General features: G+C 35.7%; 1 protein-coding gene and 1 long non-coding RNA gene across 10 annotated transcripts in view; both read right to left on the bottom strand.

Annotated features, from left to right (window-relative positions):
• Positions 1 to 23,331, bottom strand: part of DGKB (diacylglycerol kinase beta) — a 332,324-nt gene that overhangs the window by 232,785 nt on the left and 76,208 nt on the right. For all 9 annotated transcript variants that reach the window (XM_072925562.1, XM_030264748.4, XM_030264750.4 and 6 more), the window contains 6 exons: positions 19,322 to 19,475; positions 17,978 to 18,013; positions 16,451 to 16,591; positions 11,651 to 11,700; positions 10,210 to 10,284; positions 9,608 to 9,727 (listed from right to left, as the gene is read on the bottom strand). In XM_072925562.1, coding sequence (XP_072781663.1) covers positions 9,608 to 9,727; positions 10,210 to 10,284; positions 11,651 to 11,700; positions 16,451 to 16,591; positions 17,978 to 18,013; positions 19,322 to 19,475 — 576 coding nt within the window. The remainder of the gene's footprint in view (positions 1 to 9,607; positions 9,728 to 10,209; positions 10,285 to 11,650; positions 11,701 to 16,450; positions 16,592 to 17,977; positions 18,014 to 19,321; positions 19,476 to 23,331) is intronic.
• Positions 2,560 to 5,655, bottom strand: LOC140682620 (uncharacterized). Its single transcript, XR_012054532.1, has 2 exons — positions 3,473 to 5,655; positions 2,560 to 3,276 (listed from the first exon to the last, which is right to left on the bottom strand). It is a non-coding gene; the product is annotated as an uncharacterized lncRNA (long non-coding RNA).

Here is a 23,331-nt window from a genome sequence, read left to right on the forward strand (position 1 = left end):
TCACTGGCAATTACCACTTAGGGGTCCACTGTAATTTATGTGAATCTCTAAAATTTTATCAAATCACTAATTTTTACAAAACTAAGCTTTCTGTTGGATGATTCTCCTCTTCCTTCTTAATAGAATCCTTCTGAGGCCTCTCTGTTTTTTGAAGGCTAAAAAAGAGATGTGCAGTTAGTACAGATGCTAAATTCTCTAAATTCCTGGCTTCTTGGCAATACCAGCCATGAGGCTTTTTCCTTTCTAAAATCATCAGAGGTTTTGATTCTAAAAACACTAGATGAACCCAACGTAATACCACTAGATTTTCTTTAAAAAAAACCCTAATTTCTCTTTTACGAAATATAACAACCAATGGAAACAGACAGTTAATGTCCATCAGCTGCTTCCTTGTGATTGCTGAAACTCTGTTGTCTTCTTGGTCATGTTACTGCCAAAAAGAAATTGCCATATAGCTAAAGCAAGTCACACCAATCTCTGTTTCTCAGAAACCACATCAACAGCTGGTTCTTATCCAGTTTCTGATTTCTCACATCAAACTACTATTACTTATCATCATGTATACACAATATTCCTGAATATAATTTCAATAATATGATGGTTTTCACTGATGAGAACATCAAAGTCAATGTACATTGGAGAACATAAATTTTAATAAAAATCTAGTTTTGTCCTATATTAGCATATACTGTATAAGTTATGTCCTTAAGAATCTATTGCTCTGTTCTAGAATTAGAAGTTGATACAAGTCAAATACCATGAAGACTTTCATCATTCTTGTGAGCAGAAAAGAAAAATCCTGAAGCAAAATCAGCACTGTAAGAAATTAAGAATGTTTGGCTCAAAGCTAGGTCTAAGCCAGAACACAACTTTGAATATTTCCCACAAGTCACCTAGAAACAACAAAAGCTGAAGTCCGCTAAAATATATTTTTTTTCTCTAGTATATCAGGATCAGAGCATAGGTAGTAGCGGCCCCAATATTACCAGCAGGAGTTCAAATGCCATCTCTGACAGCTGGGCAATGTCAGGGTCCCCTTTCTGCAGCAAAAGCACAGCAGATGCCTAATGTGGGATTCTCAGACTGGCAAAGAGTGTGGAAGTTTTCCAATTTCCCCTGAAGAAGCAGAAATAGATTCTGCAGCTGTGAAGCACTAGAAGCCTGTCAAGCTCCTTCATGACTGGCAGCTGAAGAGGATGTATTCCATTAAAGAGAGAGTTCTAACTTCTATTTTTCTTCCATATTCCACACGTTTTTGAAGTATTGTTAAACTACAATATAGTATGTGAATTTCAAGCCTTCTGAAAGTAGGCAATTATTCATTAGATAACAAAGACCATGTAAATCCTTTTGAGAAAAAAAACAGCAGACAATGTCCACTTCAATTTTAACATCACTCAGGTCATCAACACATACAGTCATAAACCACAAGCACTTCAAATGTGAACTGACCAGCCTTCCTTAGCAAAATACTTACTGTTAGGAAAATTAACAGAAATTCAAATTTATGCATAAACTTGCCCCTCTTCCACATTAATTTTGTACTACTTTTTAATTTTAATTTCATTTTTAAAGAATGACCATTATATGTGAGTATGTCGCTTCTTATTTGAATGGAACATATGGTCTAACTTAGCTGGCATTTTCCTTATCAGAAAAACAAACAAGTCTTGATGTGGGTGTTCTGCCAATTAAAACACTTAGCTGTGTTACAGACTGCAACTGATGCAAATCCATTACATAAACACAATGCACTTTTGGAAAAGAGCAAATTAAATTTTTGCTCTTCTGCATTGCCAAAAATAAGCAATAAAGTGCTGCATATGATTATGCATGCACATAACTTTTTAAAACACTGCCAAGAGAAAAAAAAACCACATAATATAAAACAAAGCTACCTCAATGCAAGTCTTTAAGTATGAATAAAATCCACAATTCTTACACATCAGTGCATTTACTGACATTAACTCATTTTGCTTTCATATCCTGAGAAAGAGTTTAAAAACAAATAGACATTAAGAAGATCTCAAAGCAAGGCAGGTACAGTAAAAACCTCTTCCTCACTTCATTATACACATCACTGAAAATCAAGCCTCCATATGTCATACCCAGACTTTTAAAACATAATGACAATAGTAACATTTATTTTGTTAACAATGCTTCTCTTAACTCATGGTCCTGACCCTGCTACCATGGATTTGATTGCCAAAACCACCTGACCTTAAAAAGCAAGTCAACCATAAAAGAGCCAGCCTTAGAACTAGTGGAAAATTTTATGTTATCAGACTTTAGCTACACGTCCCTAACCTGATTTAGTATTAACTTATGTCAGCTTTTCAGATATTTGTGTATAAGGTAGACAAAGAGATCTTCAAGATTCTGAGACTTAAAAAAAGGAATGAAATTACTAATAAATTTTGATCCCAGCAAACACATCGTCTTAAAATAGCTACAGAATGTCTAAAATACCAGAATATTCCGTTTTTTTCTATGAGAAGATTTAGTAACAAGCATCCAAGTTAGAAGGATGTTATGGAGTAGCTGCTATTCTTTCACTGATTATTTTATTTCCATTTATTTTAAAAATATTTACTTGACTTGTTCAAGATAATTTTATTACTGATTTTTAGGTATTCTTCCATCAGTGGGAAGGTGAGAAGAGTTTCCATTAAACTATGCAGCAAACATTGTTTAAAGCAAATACAACTGTATTTGTATTTAAATGTATTTCTATACATTCTATATTCAACTTCTTTGGTTGGCTGTCAGCAAAGAATTCATACCATGTTTTGTTTTGTTCAATTTGCTTTGGGAAGAAAGAGTTTTAAGTCTGTTTTTGGTCAAGTGGAGAGGGAGTAACCTGACTCAAGGGACACACAGTATTTGGGAGGCTCACTTCTGAGATACTGTGTGTGTGTGTGTGTGTGTTTGAGAAATCTAAACAAAAGTCTTCTACAGCCTTCATCCACATACTCACCCAGAAACAGAAAAGGGAGCACGGGAGGGAAAGCTAAATGGCTTTAAAAAGCTCCATAAATAGCCACAGTATAGAGTTTCCCTGTCCAAAATCTCTGTTATCTGCAGAGACCTTGATGCCACATTAATTAAATTGTAAATACCGGTAAATCTGTATACCTGCATGAAACACCATCTATTTTACACCTTATACACAGAAGAGGTTAGTTACTCCTGAGTGTTCCTGGGCTTTTTTCAACCCGGACACAAAAGGGAAAACGGGGCTGTAGTAAGGAAAGGCATTTACCGGGACACCGCAACCTCAGGGGGACACCGCAACCTCAGGGGGACACCGCAACCTCGGCGGGGACACCGCAACCTCAGGGGGGACACCGCAACCTCAGGGGGACACCGCAACTTCAGGGGGGACACCGCAACCTCAGGGGGACACCGCAACCTCAGGGGGGACACCGCAACCTCGGCGGGGACACTGCAACCTCGGCGGGGACACCGCAACCTCAGGGGGACACCGCAACCTCGGCGGGGACACCGCAACCTCGGCGGGCCCTGCCGCCGCAGCAGAGCTCCTTCATCCCTCAGGGAGAGTCTGCCTCCCGCTGGAACGAGCTGGCACAAAGGGAGCGAGCTACAGCTCAAGGGGCTCGAGTTTGCCCTCTGCCTGTATGGAAATAGCGTATGGAACTTCAGCCTTCCAGAAAACTCAGAAAGGACTAACAAAAATGTCACTCGGGACAATAAAAGGCCTGCCCTTCTTCCTCTCTGAACGAAATAAATAGAAGTCTATGAAACTGGCCAGGTTTTGAGCAGTCATTTCAAGCTCAGGCCTGAAGGGATTACTCACGGTGTAATAGATCACCTGGACTCGCAAATGAAACTTTCTAAGTTTCTAGCTGGATTCCATTTTAACATACAGCTCAAAAAGTATGGCAACATATGTAATATACACAGTAAGAAGCAGTAAGTCCACCAAGTGTGGACTCCCACTGAAACATTCTATCCCACATTCAATCACAAGAGTTTAAATGTTGTTTTATAAAATATTTAAGTACAATCACATAATATTTGCTGCTTGAGGCTCCAAAGTAGAATTTGAAGAGTATATCCTTAAGATTTAATTGAAACATAGTCTCAATTCAACAAAAATATTTGTCCCACCAAAATTTACCTTGATTTAAAAGGTGAACTGGGTTGGAAGTTACAATTACTGATTTAAAAGAAAGGTATATTTGCCTTATTTCAAATTATTGCTGACTTTATGCAGCATTTGCTGGTTTTAAACTTCTCTCTCACCTTAGGGCAGCTATTCAGCAACTGTGCAGTACCAGGTACAGCGCAACCCTGACATCTAGTGGCCAGTGGAGAGGGAATAAAATACTTCCCAAAAGTACAGCATTTCTTTAAACACTACCACTTCTGAACTTGCAGTTTATACTTCCTTTTCATGCAATCACTGACAGAGGTGACAGTAATCATTTGTTACAGGAAAAGTGAGACCAAGCACCTGGCATGCAATTACTTTAAAAGCAAAATCAAGGGCTTCTATCAAATCATGGTGGAATAATACTGTATAACACCTACCAAAGAGCAGAGTACAACACTTATGGCTGAGAAAACCTATCATTAAGAAACCTTTTGTGCATAGATTACAAAAGAAATCTTAAGTGATGCTAGGCAGAATCAATGAGTTAACTGTCCACCTTCTCTTACAATGTCAATGTATTTAAATTAATGCAGAAACAAATAAAAAGGTCAGAAACTTCAAAGGTTTCTACCATGAAGAAGTAGAATAAATAGCGTAGTGGTCACTAATGTGCAAAAGACCACTTCCCAAAAGAATAAGGAGTACTGCAGAGATGGTTCTGTCCAATTGGTGTTTGGGTGAGAGACTAACATAGTTAGATGTAAAAATAAATTTGGAAAGTTGATGAGGACTGTGAAAACTCCAGACTGAAGTGTGACACTCAGCAAAAAACTAACTCATACATTTATTGCTAAAAATTAAACCACATAAATAACAAGTTCCTACATAGTTAACATTTTGTTTTTCTTGAAAAAAATCCATGAATTTGAAACAACTAAACATCAGAGTAAGAATTACTCTGTCTTAACAACAAAGGTTTCAGTAGATGCCATATAAAACACATTTAGACAGTGCTAATGAGAAAAAGGGTAATCACCCAATTACAAATGGATTATACATGTATGCAATTCCAAGAGCTTTTCTTCTAAAACATATTGCCAAATAGTATATGTATCTATGTCAGAATCCCTACAGAAAAAGAACCAATTAAATTCTTATTTAAATTCCCTATCTTGTACCCAAATCATTTGTTTAGAACATCAACTGCTTTCAAAAGCACCAAAAAATCAAATATGTCCTTTATATCCTGGTACATTCTCAGAGACAGAACTCTGTATTTCTAAAATCTACCTTCATAACAACTCCAAAATCAAATCTTAGGAGGAAACAGAACATAAAGGTCAGCAAACTAAAACAAACTGGATATTAAGGTTGATTTCCTAGGGAAATTAGGCTTTTTTATGCTCTTTGTCCTATTATCTTCATCACTCTAAACTGCACCAGCAACTTTTAAATTAGTTTAGTAATCTCAAATAAATTTGAGATTTCATAAATAAATAAATAAATAAATAAATAAATAAATGTCTATGAAAAAGCTGGGAGGGGAGCAGAGAGAGCGTGAGAGAGCATGAGAGAGAGAGGGAGGGAGAGAGGGAGGGAGAGAGGGAGGGAGAGAGGGAGGGAGAGAGGGAGGGAGAGAGGGAGGGAGAGAGAGAGGGAGAGAGAGAGGGAGAGAGAGAGGGAGAGAGAGCAAAAGGGAAATCAAGCAGATTTCCTTTTTACTTCTCTGACTTGGTAACAGGTGGCTGGCGAATGCTTGTAGCTACAGCTTAACATTCTTGTCTCTCTCTGAAGGGATTACTGATGAGGTCAGAGGGCAAAGGCCACAAACCTATGAGAGGTTAGCCTAATCTCAACCCCGCTACTCATAAACACTGACTTGTTTGTTCTTTTATTTTTAAATCATATAGTTCCATACTTCACTTAAATTCTCCTTATTTTTAAATTACTCTGACTAAATCATCTAATACAGTATGTAATAAAAACTGATTGGAAGGCTTTAAATGTATTATAGAACTTTTACACGATATCTGACCTTTCTCTATAGCTATTACAGGAAACTAAGGATTAAGTACAAACAATGTAACTAAATTCTGAAAGTACCATGACAAATCTGCAACTGAAATAAATTATCATAGCTTCACTGACATTAGCATATCAAATGAGACCAGCTGAAAATCTCCTATCCTTCATACAAGCTCTATAAAACAGTTAAGTACATTACAGTGTTAATGGACCCCAACCCAAAACAAATTAAATATTCCACTCATATCATAATTTATTTAAATAAACTATAGTCACAATTCATTCTCACTGTCATACTAGACAAGCTTTGAACCCAATCTCTTGGATGTAAAACTTTGTCATTGTGAGTTCAGTACAGAACTAACACTCACAAGAAGGTGACAGAGTAGTTTGGTTCGTGGGTTCTTTGTGGGCTTTGTTTGGGGTTTTTTGTGGTTTTGCTTTGGGGTTTGGAGCAAGGGGAGGGGGGTGGTTTTGTTGTTGGTTTTTTCCCTCTGACTTACAACATATGAAGATTACTTGGACATATCTAAGCAGCATAATGCAGCAGGTTATGCCCCTTATTTTCACATATGTCCCAGATTGATAGGCAAGATGTATTCCATTTGCCATCTGTATGGCAGTTGTCTTCAGTTAAGTGGGCAGTTTTCCTTACCTCTTTCACAACCAGTTCTCCCTCCAGGGAGACATCTGCTGATAATGGGCTATTGAATGTCACTGTGTGACTGGTAAGAATTGAAACATCCCATTGTGAGATTCTCTGCCCAGAGGGAGGAGCCAAGCATTTCTACCTGGATATAATCTGGCTTTTGGGGACATCAGACTCAGCCTTTCCACTGGTTCCCAAGAGGAACAGCTGGGGATTTCCACTGGACCTTCAGAGGAAGACTACGCCCTTCTACAGGATCACTGCTCTGACAGAGCCACATCTGCCACTCCAGGAGGAATGCAGCCATTCCAATTTGGACTGCTGCCAACACGCTGGCCAAAATGGTGTCAAGATTGTATTCTGACTCTGTCAGTGGTTTTTCGTTCGTATTATTGCATGTATTTTGTTTCTTTTCCATTTTCCTAATAAATTTTATTTCTGACTTGGAGTCTCTCATTGGTTTTGCTTTCAAATCAGAACAACATACTAATCAGCTTGAGGAAAATCTTAAGATACTAGCACTTTTTTATTTTATTAGTGAGTCCAAAAGATTCTTATCTTAATTTTCATTACCATAACTAAAAGGAGAGAGATAGACACCCAGAAAGCAGAGTCCTGGGAAGCTAGGTTTGCAAAATCTAACAATGGCATGCAAAAATAAATAAGAGCATCTGACTAATGGCACTGATGCAATGGAATGAAGAGCTTGCATAATACATTAGATGCCGCAAAATCATCAAAATCATGCTATCAGTTTACACCAAATAACAGACAGGCATTAGTATTGATTTCACTTTTCAATGTCCTAAAATACAATTTTATTTCAACTATGAACAAATGAGAGTAGTGTATTTTTGCTAGTTAAATGAAAAATTTTAAAAGATTGCTTTTCTTTACATATAATGTGATGGTTTAAAAAAATTAAGCAGTTTTAAACACAGAAAGAAAAATTGGAGCCGTTTTAAAGAGTAGCATCTTGTCCTAGAGAATCATTAGAAAATTACTAGCAAATCAGCTCATATGTAGGTAATGGAGTTTATATAAACTATGTTTACTGATAACAAGACATTTTGCATGCTATTATAATACTTTTCCTATGACTGTACATTTGTCTGTTAAATTCATCAAATACTAGGAATACTCATGATGACAGAAACACTGACCCATAATAATAACAGGCTGTAGAATTTTGATTGCTATTTATGTATTTTTAGTATTTCCCTAGTAAAGCTATGCACAACATGATAAATATTGAAAAATTAGTAAAAATACTCAAAAGGATAACATAGCTTCTTTCTAACAGCTTTTGCTTTAATATGAAAATAAACTCTACAGAATGATCTGCATTAATTTATGACATACTCTAGGAGCTTCAAATTTAGAAAAAATGAAATGTAGATATTGAAAAATACTCCCAGAGCATCTATACTACTTGTCATAAAATGAAAATCTGTACTGAAAATCACTATCAGTTATCTGCTATAGTGGTTGCTTAACATCATTTGCTGGCCTTTGTTAAGAGTAATTCTATGGAAACAATGGAATTCAGCCTGACAAAAATCTGTTGTTTGATGACAGTAATTTAATATTTTTCTTACTCCGTCTCACATATAGAATTAGGGAATTAGTACCACATGATTCAGACACATTGAAAGTTGTCTTCAATTCAAATTACTTGTAATTTAATAAATTAGATTTTTCAAGACTTATCTATCTTCTATTCAATAAACTTTTTTGTTACATATTCCCCTGCACAAAATATCAATCTGAGCATTGTTCATGCAAATAAAATAGTATAGAGCAACTACAGCGGTCTAGATTGCACTAAGTGGGGAAAATAAATATTGTTTATTATTTTCAATATGTGAAAATTACTTAAGAAAAGATATTTAAAAGATATTAGAAGGCATTCTTTCAAATAGCAGAAAAGCATTTGAAACCCATGCTTCAATAGATGAGTTCAAAATTATTTCAAATATAGGACAGCAGGTGGCACTGAAAACATGCCAGCCTTAAAAGAACTGTGTTGAACTGGTAGAAAATGGATCATATTACATCTATATTACCTTTAATGTGAGGTTGTAAATGTAGAGAATATAAGTTCATCTTTCACAATACTCTATCCTTTAGTATAAGTGTCCCCCTTGATATTGCTTCTTACTATACTTTACTAATGTAGTTACAGAGACAGAAGATCTTCACAGGGATGTAGCATGACAGGACAAGAGCCAGCAATAATTGCTGCAGAAGAAATTCCATCTGCACATATGAACAAAACTCCCTTAAAAACAATTAACATGGGGAACGTTTGCCCACAGTACTGGTAGAATCCACCTCGCTCGAATTATCCAGGCTTGACAGGGCCCTGTATAACTCAGTCTGTGGCACTGCCTTCAATCAGGAACTGGAACAAAGATCACCAGAAATTCTTTCCAACCTAGATTGTTCTGTGACTCAGTGCAGTTAGGCCACACAACACAGTACCATGCTGAGAAGATTAGACACTACTCCACGCCAGCTGTAACATACACATGGGCAGTAAAACACACTTACCAGATAATACTGCAGCTTGGAATTAACAGGTTGTTAGCAGGGAAAATTATTCAGCTTTTTACAACTTTCAGCACCAGAGCCAGCTTATTAGTTGGTGCTTTAAACTGATGCCAGTGATTCTGCGGTTTGTTTTTCGCATGTCATTCGGCCAATAATAAAGAGGAGTAAAGCAAAGTCATTCTTTATACATGCCACAGAGAAACTAACCTAAAGGCCACAGTAAACATGCAAGCAGAAACTTGATGCTACTATTTAATACCTACATTTTCTAACCCAAGTAGGACCAAGAGTGGGATTGTTGTCATTCCTCCTTGGATCCACTCTTCTAGGGAAACAGTGCCATCATGATCATAATCAATTTCTTCCATCATTTCATGAAGAATCTACAGTTCAATGAAAAATCTCGTAAGTTCTAATTTATTATTTCTATATCCTAATACAGCAACTTGTTAGGATATATGCAGATCTCCAATTGTCTCATACAAAAACCCAAAAATATTACTTGCATGGTAGCTGTAGTCAAGTGAGTTTAGAAAATAAAAGTGTCATACTCGTGTTTACATTTTATTAACACCTTAAGATCCCAAAACAACTTGTGTTCTCTGTGCACTCATTCTTAAGAAGTTTTCAGAGACAAACCAGTTATGTCATAGAAGTTAATTATTACATTTATTCAACACTTCATAGATCAAATTTAAACAGCAAAATACCGGTACAAGTGCTAATTCACAGTGCCATAGTGGAACATAGGCTATGCTTATTTCTACCTTACTCACCTATGGAATGCCATGTGGATATGAAATAACACAAAATTATGATAGCTGTCTCTAGCAACATTAAAAAATTGTGATAACTGGATACTTACTGGACTTAGTTCAGTAATATCCCACTCAAGGTATTCTGCAACATGCATCATCTGAGCAATGATATTTTCCAGCTCCTGGAGATGAACGGAAAAGTACGATATTCAATGCAAGGTTATAAAGAAAAATTATACTGCAAGAAATTAATAATTCAACCATATTACATGTTGTGACACTATTTCATCAATATTCCTGATGAAATGTACTTTACACTGGAAGCTGTATTCTGAAGTAAATCTGCTTACTAGCAAAATATCCTGCACAGACTACAAAGCATTCAGGGAGGTGAAATACAGCCCTACAATCAAAGTAATCAAAAGTAGTCATAGATTCTTCCTTCCTAGTTATCTTTCAAGCAACCATGTTTTCACGATCTGATTTCCACCCTGTGATAAGATCATTTAAGGATTTTTAAATTCCATCACTCTAATTTGAGCAATCGAAAATCCACTCAAAAAATGATTAAAATTATTAAATTTTTTACATTAATTGTACAAATCACAAGTTTCTAATAGAAATAGGCATAAAGTGGATTCTGTAAGCTACTACAGATTTATTTTCTTACTACTACAGTATTGCAATTTCCCTTGATCACATATCACTAGGGCTTTTCTATACTTATATATACACGTTTGCTTGGTAAACATGCTCAAATGCTTATCTAGGACCATTCTAAATTCTCCTTTGTATCCAGGCATCCAACTCAACTTGATATTGCCTAAAATTATGGTGCTGTATTTACTTTACACCCGTATATAATTCTGCTTCCCTATTTCTCTGCAACTTAAGGGAATCACCTCCTCTTCCTTATCAATCCATTCTATGCTGTCTTGCTCCCAGTAGATTAAAAAAAGGGGAAAAATCCAAATAAAAGAGAAAAAAAAAAAACACAACACTGCTAATAGAACACTTGTTTCTGTTAGCTAATAAGTTGCATCTTTTAAAATTATTTCCATATCTCCAACTTCTCTTAAAACATTTGGTTGGGCTACTCCTCAAAACTTTGCCCTTAATATTGTTCCTTCATTCTTAATAATAAGTTATGACATCTCTCCACATAAATACACTGTGTGACTCTCACACTTATCCTTTTTAATGAAATCTGTACAAATGGTGCTTTCATACACATCTCTCAGCAGCATACCAGAATTACTGGAATCATATTAACGTGTTTCCTACAGTAGTATCATTAAAATCAGAAGACTATAGAACAGCACTCCATGACAGCAGCGTCAGCAACTGAAAATTTATACAATTGTAGGAGCAGTATTTCTCATTGGAAAACTCAAACATTACTTTTCAAATGAATGAATTTTTATTGACTATATTTTATACTGCTTCTAATAATTCAGGATAAATATAAACTTGAATAGAATTAATGTAGTTTTGTATAGTTTTGCCATGTTGACATAGTCTTACAATGCAATACATAAAAAACATTACCGAACTATCCAGGTATCCATTCCCATCTGTATCATACAAACGAAACATAACTGAAAAGAAGGAAAACTCAGTTAGAAAACACAACATATACATCTCTTTTTCATACAAAAAACAGCTCCAAACCAATACACAAAACAACTAAGCTTGAGTTTCAAAGAAAGGATAAGTAATAACATTTTTGTTTAATGATCAGACTAGATGTAGACCCTCCAAACAAGTTGCATTATGTGAAAGGTTCACTCAGCAACTACCGTGCCACAGTGCCTCCAATGAGACGTATTAGCCAGAGAGTACAACTGCACTGTTTCCACACCAGCACCCTAACAGCTAATTTGGTGTGTGAACTTGATTTTGCTTCCCTCTAGAGAGGATCTGTCTTCATGACTACTACCAAAAGGTTCTTCTCTGTGATCTAACCAAACACAGGGTAACACACAACTAGTCACAAATGTTGATAAGCCTGCTTAGTCACAATGTTACTCCCTTGGCTGCAGCTATCACTATTCAAAAGTGATACTGCTTTAGAAACTATTTTCTGACCAATTAAATAAAACACAGAATTAATATTTTAAATATTTAAGCATCCAAATCCAACAATAAACATTCATCACAAACTGCCAGTATGACTTCTTCCAGGACCGTACTTGCTTATCAATTTCAAAATGTACTCCCAACATCCTGGGGAGCCACACAGACAAAAAGGTATATTTTGACAATATCCAGAAATACACTTTCAAGATTGTATCATGACTTGATCCTAGCCAAAAGAAAGGGTATATGCACCATTATCAAGGTATTTGGAACCAGCAAAGCATAAAGCTTTCATAGGAATACTGTTAGAAGTCTAAAAAGGAAATCCAGAAGTTTACAAATACCCCACTCTTTGTCCCTTTCAGGGACAGTTTGTCAGAGCTCTGAAGTCCAAATACCCACCATGCTCTTCAACAGCACAATTTTTTCTACCCCTACACCTATTGTTTAGGGATGAAGAAGTTAGCCCATGTAGGGGTAGTTCCAGGACAATGTAATGCTTTCCCCAATAGCAAAACACAAGCAATCTATTGTTTAATCAGATGTCTCTGGAAATGTAACATATGACCTATTTAACACTGAGGAATCCTACCACACTGGATCCATAGCAGATGCTGTTACAGCCCAAAAAAATTTCACGAACAAAGCTTACTGTTGGGGAGGGTAGATAAATATGATTAAGAACCACAATGGTACAGCCAGGATGAATATAACGCCCCCTACTGGCTGGACAATTACCCTCACCTACAGCGGGGTCCAAAAGCCAAATGGACTGTTCCATGTCACCCCCCAGAATGTATGGTTCACCCCACATCTGTAACCCTCCCCTGAACCATCAGGTGCCTGTGACCCCATTGGCCCAGGTCCTGTTCCAGCCCACCCTGGAGCCCCCTTTGATAAAGGCTCTCCGGGGGGCTGGACGCTCTCTTGGATCTTCCCTTCTCCTCCTGGAGAGTCCTCCGGGAGTCCCTGCTCCCTCTTTGCCTCTCCCCTCCCCCATCACCCGAGGCCCAGCCACGTGCTGTGTCTGGCAGCTCGAGGCAGAGCCACAATGCATCCTGAATAAACTTCATTCCCCAAGAGCAACCAAAGAGATCTCGCTTGAATCTGTCCGTGGAATACAAATATACGTCGTTACAGCTTACCATAATTTTCAGGAAACTATATAATGAGAAGTGAGAAGAAATTACTAGCAATTAGAGAGTAAAGTTCAGAAATAATTTGATCATTTTTGGACTTTCAGCAAAACATAGTAACTGTATGTATTGGTTTGTTTCACTTATACACTCCACCTTAGGAATGAGTTGATCATCTGTGTGGAAAAAAGGCAATACCTATACCTCTACACCGCTTCAGCAGTTTTTGCCACTACCTTGCATTGCTCTACAGAGCTGTAATACAAAATTGATGATATTTACAGCAGTACACTATTTCATGGCACAGAGGCCCATGATTCATTAGTTACAGGTTAGGAAAACGTATAAAAATATCCTTCTTTCCCTAGAGTTACCACAGCAAAATTGTCTCAGCGTAAAAAACATGTTAATGCCAAAAGCCACCAGAGATTGGTACTGCCCCTGCTAGTACACCTTCCACCAAAGCTTCTCAGAGCTTGACAGCTAATATTGTCTGCCAAAGGTATCATTAGGCATTCCCAGTTTCCATAGGGATGAATCACTGAATCACTCCACAATAAAGTTAAAATAATTTGGCTCTCCTTCCTCCTCCTCTATGATTTTTAGACACTAGTTGAAATAATGTTTTACAGCAAGTTTTAGCATCTCTGTGACCTTTACCCACTCCAGAACAGTACTGCTTACAACTTTTTTTTTCCTTTAACATGAATCAGTAGTTATAATCAGTCATTTCAAACCAGACATTAGCATAATTATAACTGTTTCACCTTTGTAGAAACAAAGTCTTTCCAATTACATAGGTATAGGGTAGCAAAAAGGCACAATCTGTGGTCTTGGCTAGATTCTGGAAACTATGCTAGTGGTGTGGCATGCAATCTCTTTTCTATTCATATGCTGCTAAATATTCATGCTCTTGATTTACACACTTTAGGAGGAAAAAAAAACCCAAAACCAAAGTAACAACAAAATTATGAAAACAACTAAAGTTCTGATGCAAACTCCAGAGTCAAATTTTTGTATTTCTTTTTCTTTCAAATTTTGTATTTCTTTTCCTGTTCCCTTACCTGACCATATGACTATATATTTTCTTTCAATCTGTCTCTGTGAGGAATGCTTGGGATTTTCTGTATATTCAGATCATACATAGATTATGAATAATAGATGCGCTGGGCATGCCAAATAGGTGAGGTTCACACTATGCAAGACCTCGCTAAACTCTTAATAGGTTAGAAAATCCATTTATCTTCTGGAATATTTATAAATTTCTAAAAATCTGTAGATCATATAGATCCAAAGACGAAACATTATTTTCTCTTAGTGTAGTTTATCCTTCAGCCTACATAAAATTTTAGTTGAAAGTACCACTTTCTTGTTCTACATGTCCTGAATTAAATTTCCAAATATTGAGCTATGACTAGCTTTTTCCAATTTTTGTCATTTGGAAAAAAAAAAAAAATTAAAACCACTACTTGAAATTGGGATTGATATTAATGTTGGCAACTCCAGAATAAGCCATTTTTCTTTTTTTCCTTCATTGCTAAAAACCTATAATTTACATTACAGCCATCAGACCTACCACTTTCAAATTCGGAAAAAGAGTTAAATTATACCATTAATTTACAATGAGAATTCAACTTAAATCAACATAGAAGTCTGCATACAATGGTGCAGCATAAGCTGAAATTTAAATACTATAAAGCTAAAATACATGGTATATTTTAATTCTGTATAACAAAGAGGAAAATAAACCTATTAAACAACCATGCCCAGAATTATATGTAGCAAATACAAGCGACCTTGAATACACAAAATATTTAACTACCATACACATAGTAGGTCATGCTCTCTCACTCCTAAATAACATATAAACGTCTTTTGCCCATGCAGCTCCTACTGCAGGCTATTGCAGGAAGTTGATGGGAAATCCCTGTACTGTAATTATCATCTGCTCCTCTGTCTCTCCAACTCCTGACACCAGGGGAGGCAAGTGATCTCTCTTTCATGCCCTGGTTTGTGCATCGAGCTCCTCAGAGCTCTGGTATTACGGCTTGCATAACTTGCTACCGTGCAGCAGTTATTACACTGTAAGTTAAATTCAGTCCTTGGAGCTCAGTTTTTCTGTGTCTGTGTTCTGAATGTGCATTCGCACTTATATTCTCATATTTTACTCATATGATATCAAAATAATATCACCAAATTTGGGGGGTTTGGGGGATTTGCTGTGACCTTGCAATACAAAGTTGCCACTGTAACCTAACTACAGGTTAAAAAAACATCAGGATACTTCAGCAACATGTAACCTTGTAATGAATTTCTTATTTTGGCAGAAGCAGCCTACTGGTTGCACATCCTAACATATTGAACACTTACTTTGCATAAGAGAGCCTGATCCCACGGATCTTTTATAAACAGACCATTTATGTATATTGAAGTATATTTCTCCTCAATAAGGACTGTATGATTGGTCTGACTATTTAGCCACATGAGAAACTGATTTCTAAAATTCCACAATAAGGAAACAAGTTTTCTTCTTTTTTCCTCCCATTTATAGATCAAACTCACAGGGTTGCTTTTTGACTTTTTCAATAGGTAGTGGTGTTACATTTTAATGGCCAAGGCGCTAATCAAAAAATAAAAACCAAACAAAACAACCAAGCAAGAATTTTTAATTCCCTGTGTCAAACACTCCTTCTCAACAGTGGTGCAGACTCGGACCATTCTTGGCTTTTCAGTATTCAATAATATTATAGGGCCCAAAGCCTATATTAGCAACTATTCTTTGTTTGAATTAGGATGTTTAGTACAGGTTATTCACCCCATCTATAGATCTCTAAGTATACTCAGTATAGTTTGTCTGTTTTTCTCAGATCTGATACTAAACAAGACATGACAGTGTAGAGAGCATTATTGTAACTAGAGAATGTACAATCCTTACTCCCCATTTTAGCAAATTCTAGATAGAACAAATTTAATTTAAAATCTCACCATTAGGAAGAAAAAAATAATTTCTGCAATTAGGGTCACCTAGAATCAGATATTTATAATCCACCTGCTCAAAACTGGTTCTTAAATTCAGAAATAAAATATTTGATGACTTATGGAAATAAATATTTAAAATTAAAAAAGAACATACATTCTAGCTTGTCTTCAGGTCTTCCTCTTTCTAGCAGTGACAAATAGCAAACAATATCTTTCAGCTGGATCACGTCTGGTAAATGTGAGTTGGCAGGAGTAGGAGGTCTGGATGTAGAGGTACTCTTGTTAAGTCTCAGACCTGGAAACAACCCATAGCCTTTGTTAGTCTAAATATACGACACAAGCAGAAAATGAAAATGCAACTTCTGCATGCATTCATCTTTGTTTTATCTGAATCTCCAATTACTTCTTAATTTAAATATAAAGTTTTAAACTATTCATGTTCATAGTTTATCCAGCAAAGGTAGAATTAAAATAAACTATCCAAAAAACTCCCCCACCCAATTATGGGAATGGCATAAACTTTATTTTTCATTTGTGCGTATCTGATTTCATTTGACTACAAAACAATTTGGTGAATACTTTTGTTCTACCATACTAGATGCTAAATATTAAAAACAATCCCTGCCCAAGTCTGCATCCACTTTCTTGTGCTTGTAGAAGCTTCATCTAATTTAGAGATTGACAACAACTACACTAATTGAAGATGTTTTAATGTCAATGAAAACTCTACTAATACCCAAGTGTATTGTTATCCCAAAAACACAGCCAGATGTGTGTCAGTGCACCACATATTTAAAACACAGACGTCTCAGTGACAGACTACTGAGAAAAAAAATTTAGAATTTAAATAATAGTCATAATAATTGCTCAGACATTGTGATTAATAGCAGTTCCAGTGTACCACTTGGAATTAAAGTTTCACAATTGTCAAAAGTTTGTTTCAGTACAACATTAGTATGACCAGTCTTGATGATATTACTGGAATCTACAGGACCAAAATAGGGAAAAATGGAAAGGACAGCAGAATACAGAGAAAGGAGTAAGAAAACTTTCTATACAAGTTCGTTACATTTTTCACTGACTGAGGGTTGTCCTCTCTCTCCCTAAATTTAGCTTGAAAAACTTCACTGCAATCTGGATACATATTAAAAGCCTACATTTTAAAAGTTATGCCTACATGTTATGACAAACACATGTTAAAACAATAAAATAAGGTTAAAAAGAGCAAATTGGCGTGCAACAATGTATTTTAGAATTAATTTCATTTTCATGGTTTCAGCAAATAATAAACACTAAAAATAAATATTAAATGAACAAAAATATTTAATAAGTCAATATTCTTTTTAATGAGCTTGCATGTCAGTCAAGTGTCATTAAAATTAAGACATTATAATATTTTATTCAGTTAAATGCTAGCCTTAATCACACAGCTTACACAAATAGCTCATATTCCACTCTTATATAAATCATATTCACAGAATAAAAAGGATTATTAAACCTGGGATAATTCTTCTCAAAAATAAACAGTGCTGAAATCCAAATGAAAATAAATACAAATTTTAAGATACCTTTTAACCTATCAGCTGCAAGATACAGGTTAAATTATTACTTCTTAATTAGAGGTGGGAAGGGTTGGTTGCAATGTACTGACTTATTGATGACTTCCAGTCCTGCTGCTTACCTGGCATCTGCTTCCATCTCTCTTCAGACACCTTCACTGAAAATACAGTTTATAAACAGACGTGAGTGGACCAAAAGAGACTAAGTGCAAAACAAGCACATACCTGACAGACTGATGAACCCTGCTACTCTCCTTGTCATTTCTCTAGCTCTCACTTACCCCTCCATTTTCCAGAAGAATGTCTAATATTTCTGACAGTTATTTTCCAGTACAGTCAAGCTCCTTTTTTTTCACTATTGGTAACATTTAAAAATTACTAGATATCCAAAATCAAGTGTTTCCATAGTTTCCATTTGCACATCAAAATGTATCAATGCACAGTTTTTTCCCCTTAAAAGTTACAAATTATCAGGATGGAACATTTAGATTAAACCGTGAAATTGAATTACAAAATAAACCCAGTATATTTTCAAGCCGAAACAATTCTCACACAAGGGGAACTGAACTGCCTCTCTGAATATGTTTTGTATGTAACAATTTATCTAACAATCCTTCTGGCATTATGCTAAAAACATATGGAAGCTTCCTAAACTGGTATTACATTAAATTATTTCTAAAGTACTTAATAACAGAAAAAAACCCAAAAACTCTTGACAAACTTGGAAAAGTTAGTGTACGAGAAAACTATTTTAGGAGGCAAAATCAGAGTAAGAAACTTAACTTAAAATTGAAACAACAACAGTAATAACAGCACTATCCTTAATAATGATGTTATAATAATTATCATTATTATAACTTTACCACACATAGGAATAAATTATTTCAAAGAACTACATGTCATAGAACTAGTCACAAAAGGTGAAGAAAGCTAAGTACAGCTTCTACAGGGCAGAATTTAGCTGTGTCTTCTGAAATCAAAATCCCTTTTAGTAATATACTAACACTTGAACAACATTTAAAATATCAGTAGCTGCGAAGTACGTAGGATTAATAATAACAGAATCACACCTAGACAGTTAAGGGAAACAGCAGCAATGCCACATAAATGGTTGAGCACCAGCAGGAGCTTCCTGCATGAAGCTTGAAGGTTTTTAAGTGTTTGTACCTGAGAGCAGGCAACAAGAACATGTAACCATAGCAATCTGATTAGCATTAACATGACAAAGAATGTCCACTTGGTGTCTCAGCTGCATCATTATTGTGAGTTAAAAAGAAGAAATAATTTAATTTCAATTCCTTTTCACAATATTTCCTATTTTCTGAGTTAGTTTCTCTAATTTCACAAATACCAGAACAAAAATCCCTCAACATGTAGTTAAGAATTCCATGTATTTACAGCTATTAGAAGTAAAACAGTGGGGTAAGGGAACCTTTAGCTCTTTAAGTACTGATTTTATTACTTACCTCCAGAAAGGTGCTGTGGTTTGTTTTTAATTAATGGGCTGCAGTGAGAGATTTTGCTCCTAAATGATGTAAAAAGGTGTTCAATGAAATCATCTGGTAACTCTGCCTCCAGAAAAGTCTTCATGAACAGCTTGAACCCCTCTAAATCAATTGTCTGCAGTGATGGGGGAGAAAAAAAGAAGAAAAAATGTATGTTTTGTTAAAAAAAAAAAAAAATCACTAATCCATCAAATAATATTCTGTTGACAAAAGCTTTGGACTGTATTTGAATATACTGATTTCTGAAGATACAGACTGGCATACCTGTTCTTGAAAGTGACTATTGAATTAAGTTTGAAAATTACTTTGAAAATTCACAGTATTGCTATAATACCTCAGAGCACTGTGTAAAACAGTCCAGAGTAAATTCAGAGCACTTATATCAGGATCCTGAAATCAAGTTCCATGCTCTCAAATTTCTTGATTGGCATCCAAAGGTGCCTCCAGAGCTCCTAGGGATGTACTTAGCATGTCTTTAGCTTTTCCTATAATTAGGCAGACAAAAAACAGGGGACTTTTGGATTCCTAATTCAGGGAATTGAAGGCCTCCTGTCTTTTCTTACATGACAACATGCTTTGCTGGTGTTTGTCAAAGAGTTACTAATCACCTTGTCTCAAACAGGTTTGAAGAGTCAAATGAGAGTGCTTAGACATGCAGCATTACTTAGAGGGGAAAAAACAAAAGTTGTTGATCCAAAACATTTGTCACATAGCTTAATTTGGTTTTGCTTTTGCCAGCAAGGTAAGAGCTAATTAATAAAACTTGAATTATGATTTTTTTTCTTAAAAGCAGCATTGTCTGTTTTAAGTAAAAAAATGAGTCATAGATTATCTCAAGTTGGAAGGAATACATAAGGACCATTGAGTTCAACTCCCTGCTCCTCACAGGACTACCTGAAACTAAATCATATGACTGAGAGCACCATCCAGATGCTTCTTGACCTCTGATGGGCTTGGTGCCATGACCAAAACATGCTCTGGAAAGCCTCTTCCACTGACCAACCAGCCTCGCAGTGAAGAGCCTTTTCCTGATGCCTGATCTAAACTTCCTCTGATGCAACTTCCTTCTATTTCTTCTTGTCCTGTTGCTGGTCACCAGGGAGATATCAGCACCTCCCCCTCAAGGAAGGCGTAGGCTGCAATGGGATCACAGCAATGCAGAGCATTATGATCCTATTTTATCTTGCTAATAGAGAATGAAGATAAAGGTATCCTGAAACATACTGACACAACTGCATATTTATCATTACATTTGTAATTGTAAAACAGCGTATCAATTATTACTCTGATAAAACATAGTGTTACTTTCTTTATAGATCAAAAAGAACAGCAACTTGCAATTGTTAAATAATTAAGGGATAAATCCACATGATACCAGAAAACTGACTTTGAGAAATTTCTCTGTTCAGGAATACTCCATTTCTCCATCGAAAAGTCTAGTGCAACTCCTTTAGTTGCACTCCATTTAGTTCCCTCTATCACAGTGAACATGGAAGGAGGGAAAATACTATCAAGAATCAGCTTTAAACTATACCAGAAAAAAAGAAAATAGAAACTTGCAAAGTTTCAAAGGCCTCAGTGAATTTGGAATCTGAGTCACAGTATAAATAATTTTTGCTATTATTTTAACATAATTTTAAGACTAAGAAGCAGAAACTTCTCTTCCCCTGACTTCTTTGACTTTTACTTTTTTAATGTATTTATGAGATATTGAAATTTTATGCGCATGCTAAAAAAGGTGTTTCCCATTAAGATCAAGACCTAACTACTGAAAGGTAATGTTTTAAATGTGTATCATCATCTTTATGAGGGACGAACAACACAAACTGCAAAATCTAACTATTCTTGTGCAAGTCCTAATTATTAGGAATGCAAGAATAGTGAGGCATTATCTCTGCTGAGCTTCTCATACAGAACACCTTATTTGATAAAGAAGCACAGTGGAACCAATAAAACTCACATCTTGAAGACAAAAATAGGAGAGACTGAAAAAAATGCTCACAATGCTCAAGATGAGTGTAAAACGGAAATAATCACCTTGGACATGGACTCATTATCTTTATCTCATCAGACAGTTTCAGCCACACTCTTTTACCTTGGATCATACACTGTTGCATTCATGCTACAAACTTTACACTTCTTCTCTCTAATAAAGCCACTGACATTTAATTCACTGTTTATAAACTATGAATCACAATAACAAAAGGATTTGTATCAGCATTCAAGTAAATCAGTAATTAGTTACACTAATATACATTATATAAACATATTTTTATCTGCAAGCATAAAAAATACATAAAAAACTAAATCAACTGACTTTAACAATCTAAAATTGCTTAGGTAAATTGTGCATTAATGAAAGGCATCTTAGCTATCGAAATGAATCATATACACAAAAAACCAGCTAAGTGAAAATGGAAACTAAATCAAAATTATAATCCCATTTAAATTAACGTTTATGGATGGCCATGTAAGTATCTTTACATTACATTAATCTTTTATTTATCTTGTCTGTGGATTTTATATATATATATATTGCAAAAAAATGTTCCCTGAGTTTAGAGGCACCTTAGGGATGTCTGAGTGACACTGGTTCTCCAAGCTGCCAGCAGTAACTAAATCCTTATGCTAGGGTTTTTTGTTGGTTTCTTTTTAACTTAATGGGTTCAGAATTATACCTGTGTAGAGAACTGGAAAAATAAGCAAGTTTGAAATTATGTACTTCTTTCTTCCTGAAGACCCTTTCTCAAAGATGTTCAAAATTTTCAATATTTTGTAAAGATGGTCTGACTATCATTTAAGTCAATATCTTCCAACACATGTTCCAAACTGCTAGAAAAGACAAGAGATACTAATTTAACACATGACCTGACTGCCATGTCCATTTATTACATCTGACATCCTGAATTCCAGCAATCAGGGTGGCTCAGCAAAAGATGAAACAAAGTGGGTGGCTGTTCTAAAGGCTGTTCTACAGCCAGGTTTCTTCAGCTGACAGTGCTTTATCCTCTGTTCTAACATGCTCTGCAACCTGTATTCCCCCAGGACAGCAGCAATATTCCTATGACCAGAGTTCAGATATTGCACATACAAAAGCTTTGAAATTATAATGGAAGTTAGACAGGAGCTAGGAAATTACTTGAATACACATCAGAAATGTTTAGAATAGCCAAAAATGCAGGTGCAAAATCACATGCTATATGTAAAGAATGTATAAAACTAATCCTGCCTAAGGGAGATCTCTGTGTAGGGCCCTGTGATTGGGTTCTTGCTTAAAACCTCAAAATCTGGCATTCTAATACTGCATAGCTGAAAAACATTTTAGAGGACCTAATATAATTTGTGTAGATTATCCTATTAGAAATAAGCTCTAAAATGGTATAGTCATTTCTAGAGATTTGTTTTTGCAAATGTGCATACAGTAAGATAACTAAGCTAGTCTACAGCAGACCTAGGAGTAGTCTGGATCATCCATCAAGCTTCCCAGTGAAAAAGGGTGATCTTCCAAAAGATCACAGGCTCACTTTTAAATTGCTTTCAGTGCCTTTTCTACCATCTCTCTCTCGTTGTAATACACATAACTTATTACACAACCACAGAAAAATGGAAGAATTTCTTAAAAGAATTCCTGAGAGCAGAACTGTAGAAGCCAGAGGAGTTATAGGTGCTAGAAAACCAAGTAGGGGTTAAAGTATTGAGTATGGTTTATTTAGAACAGAGCATGAAAATATGTAAAAATTTTGCTCAGCTTAATTTAAAACTACTTTCACAATAGAGAAAACAACACACAATATTAATATAGTCTTTTCTCTATTCTGAAATTGTAGACTATTTATATATTTCCTCATGGAATTTTACCCTTCTGAAATTGGGAAATGCTGCAGCAAGTAAATACACTTCCTTTGATTACCAGCATTTCACCCCAACCCCAGTCACTTTTCAAATGTATTGCACAGTGTTTTGGTGAGCAA

The sequence above is a fragment of the Taeniopygia guttata genome, chromosome 2 (genome assembly GCF_048771995.1).
Source record: "Taeniopygia guttata chromosome 2, bTaeGut7.mat, whole genome shotgun sequence".
In the NCBI taxonomy this organism is placed as follows: domain Eukaryota; kingdom Metazoa; phylum Chordata; class Aves; order Passeriformes; family Estrildidae; genus Taeniopygia; species Taeniopygia guttata.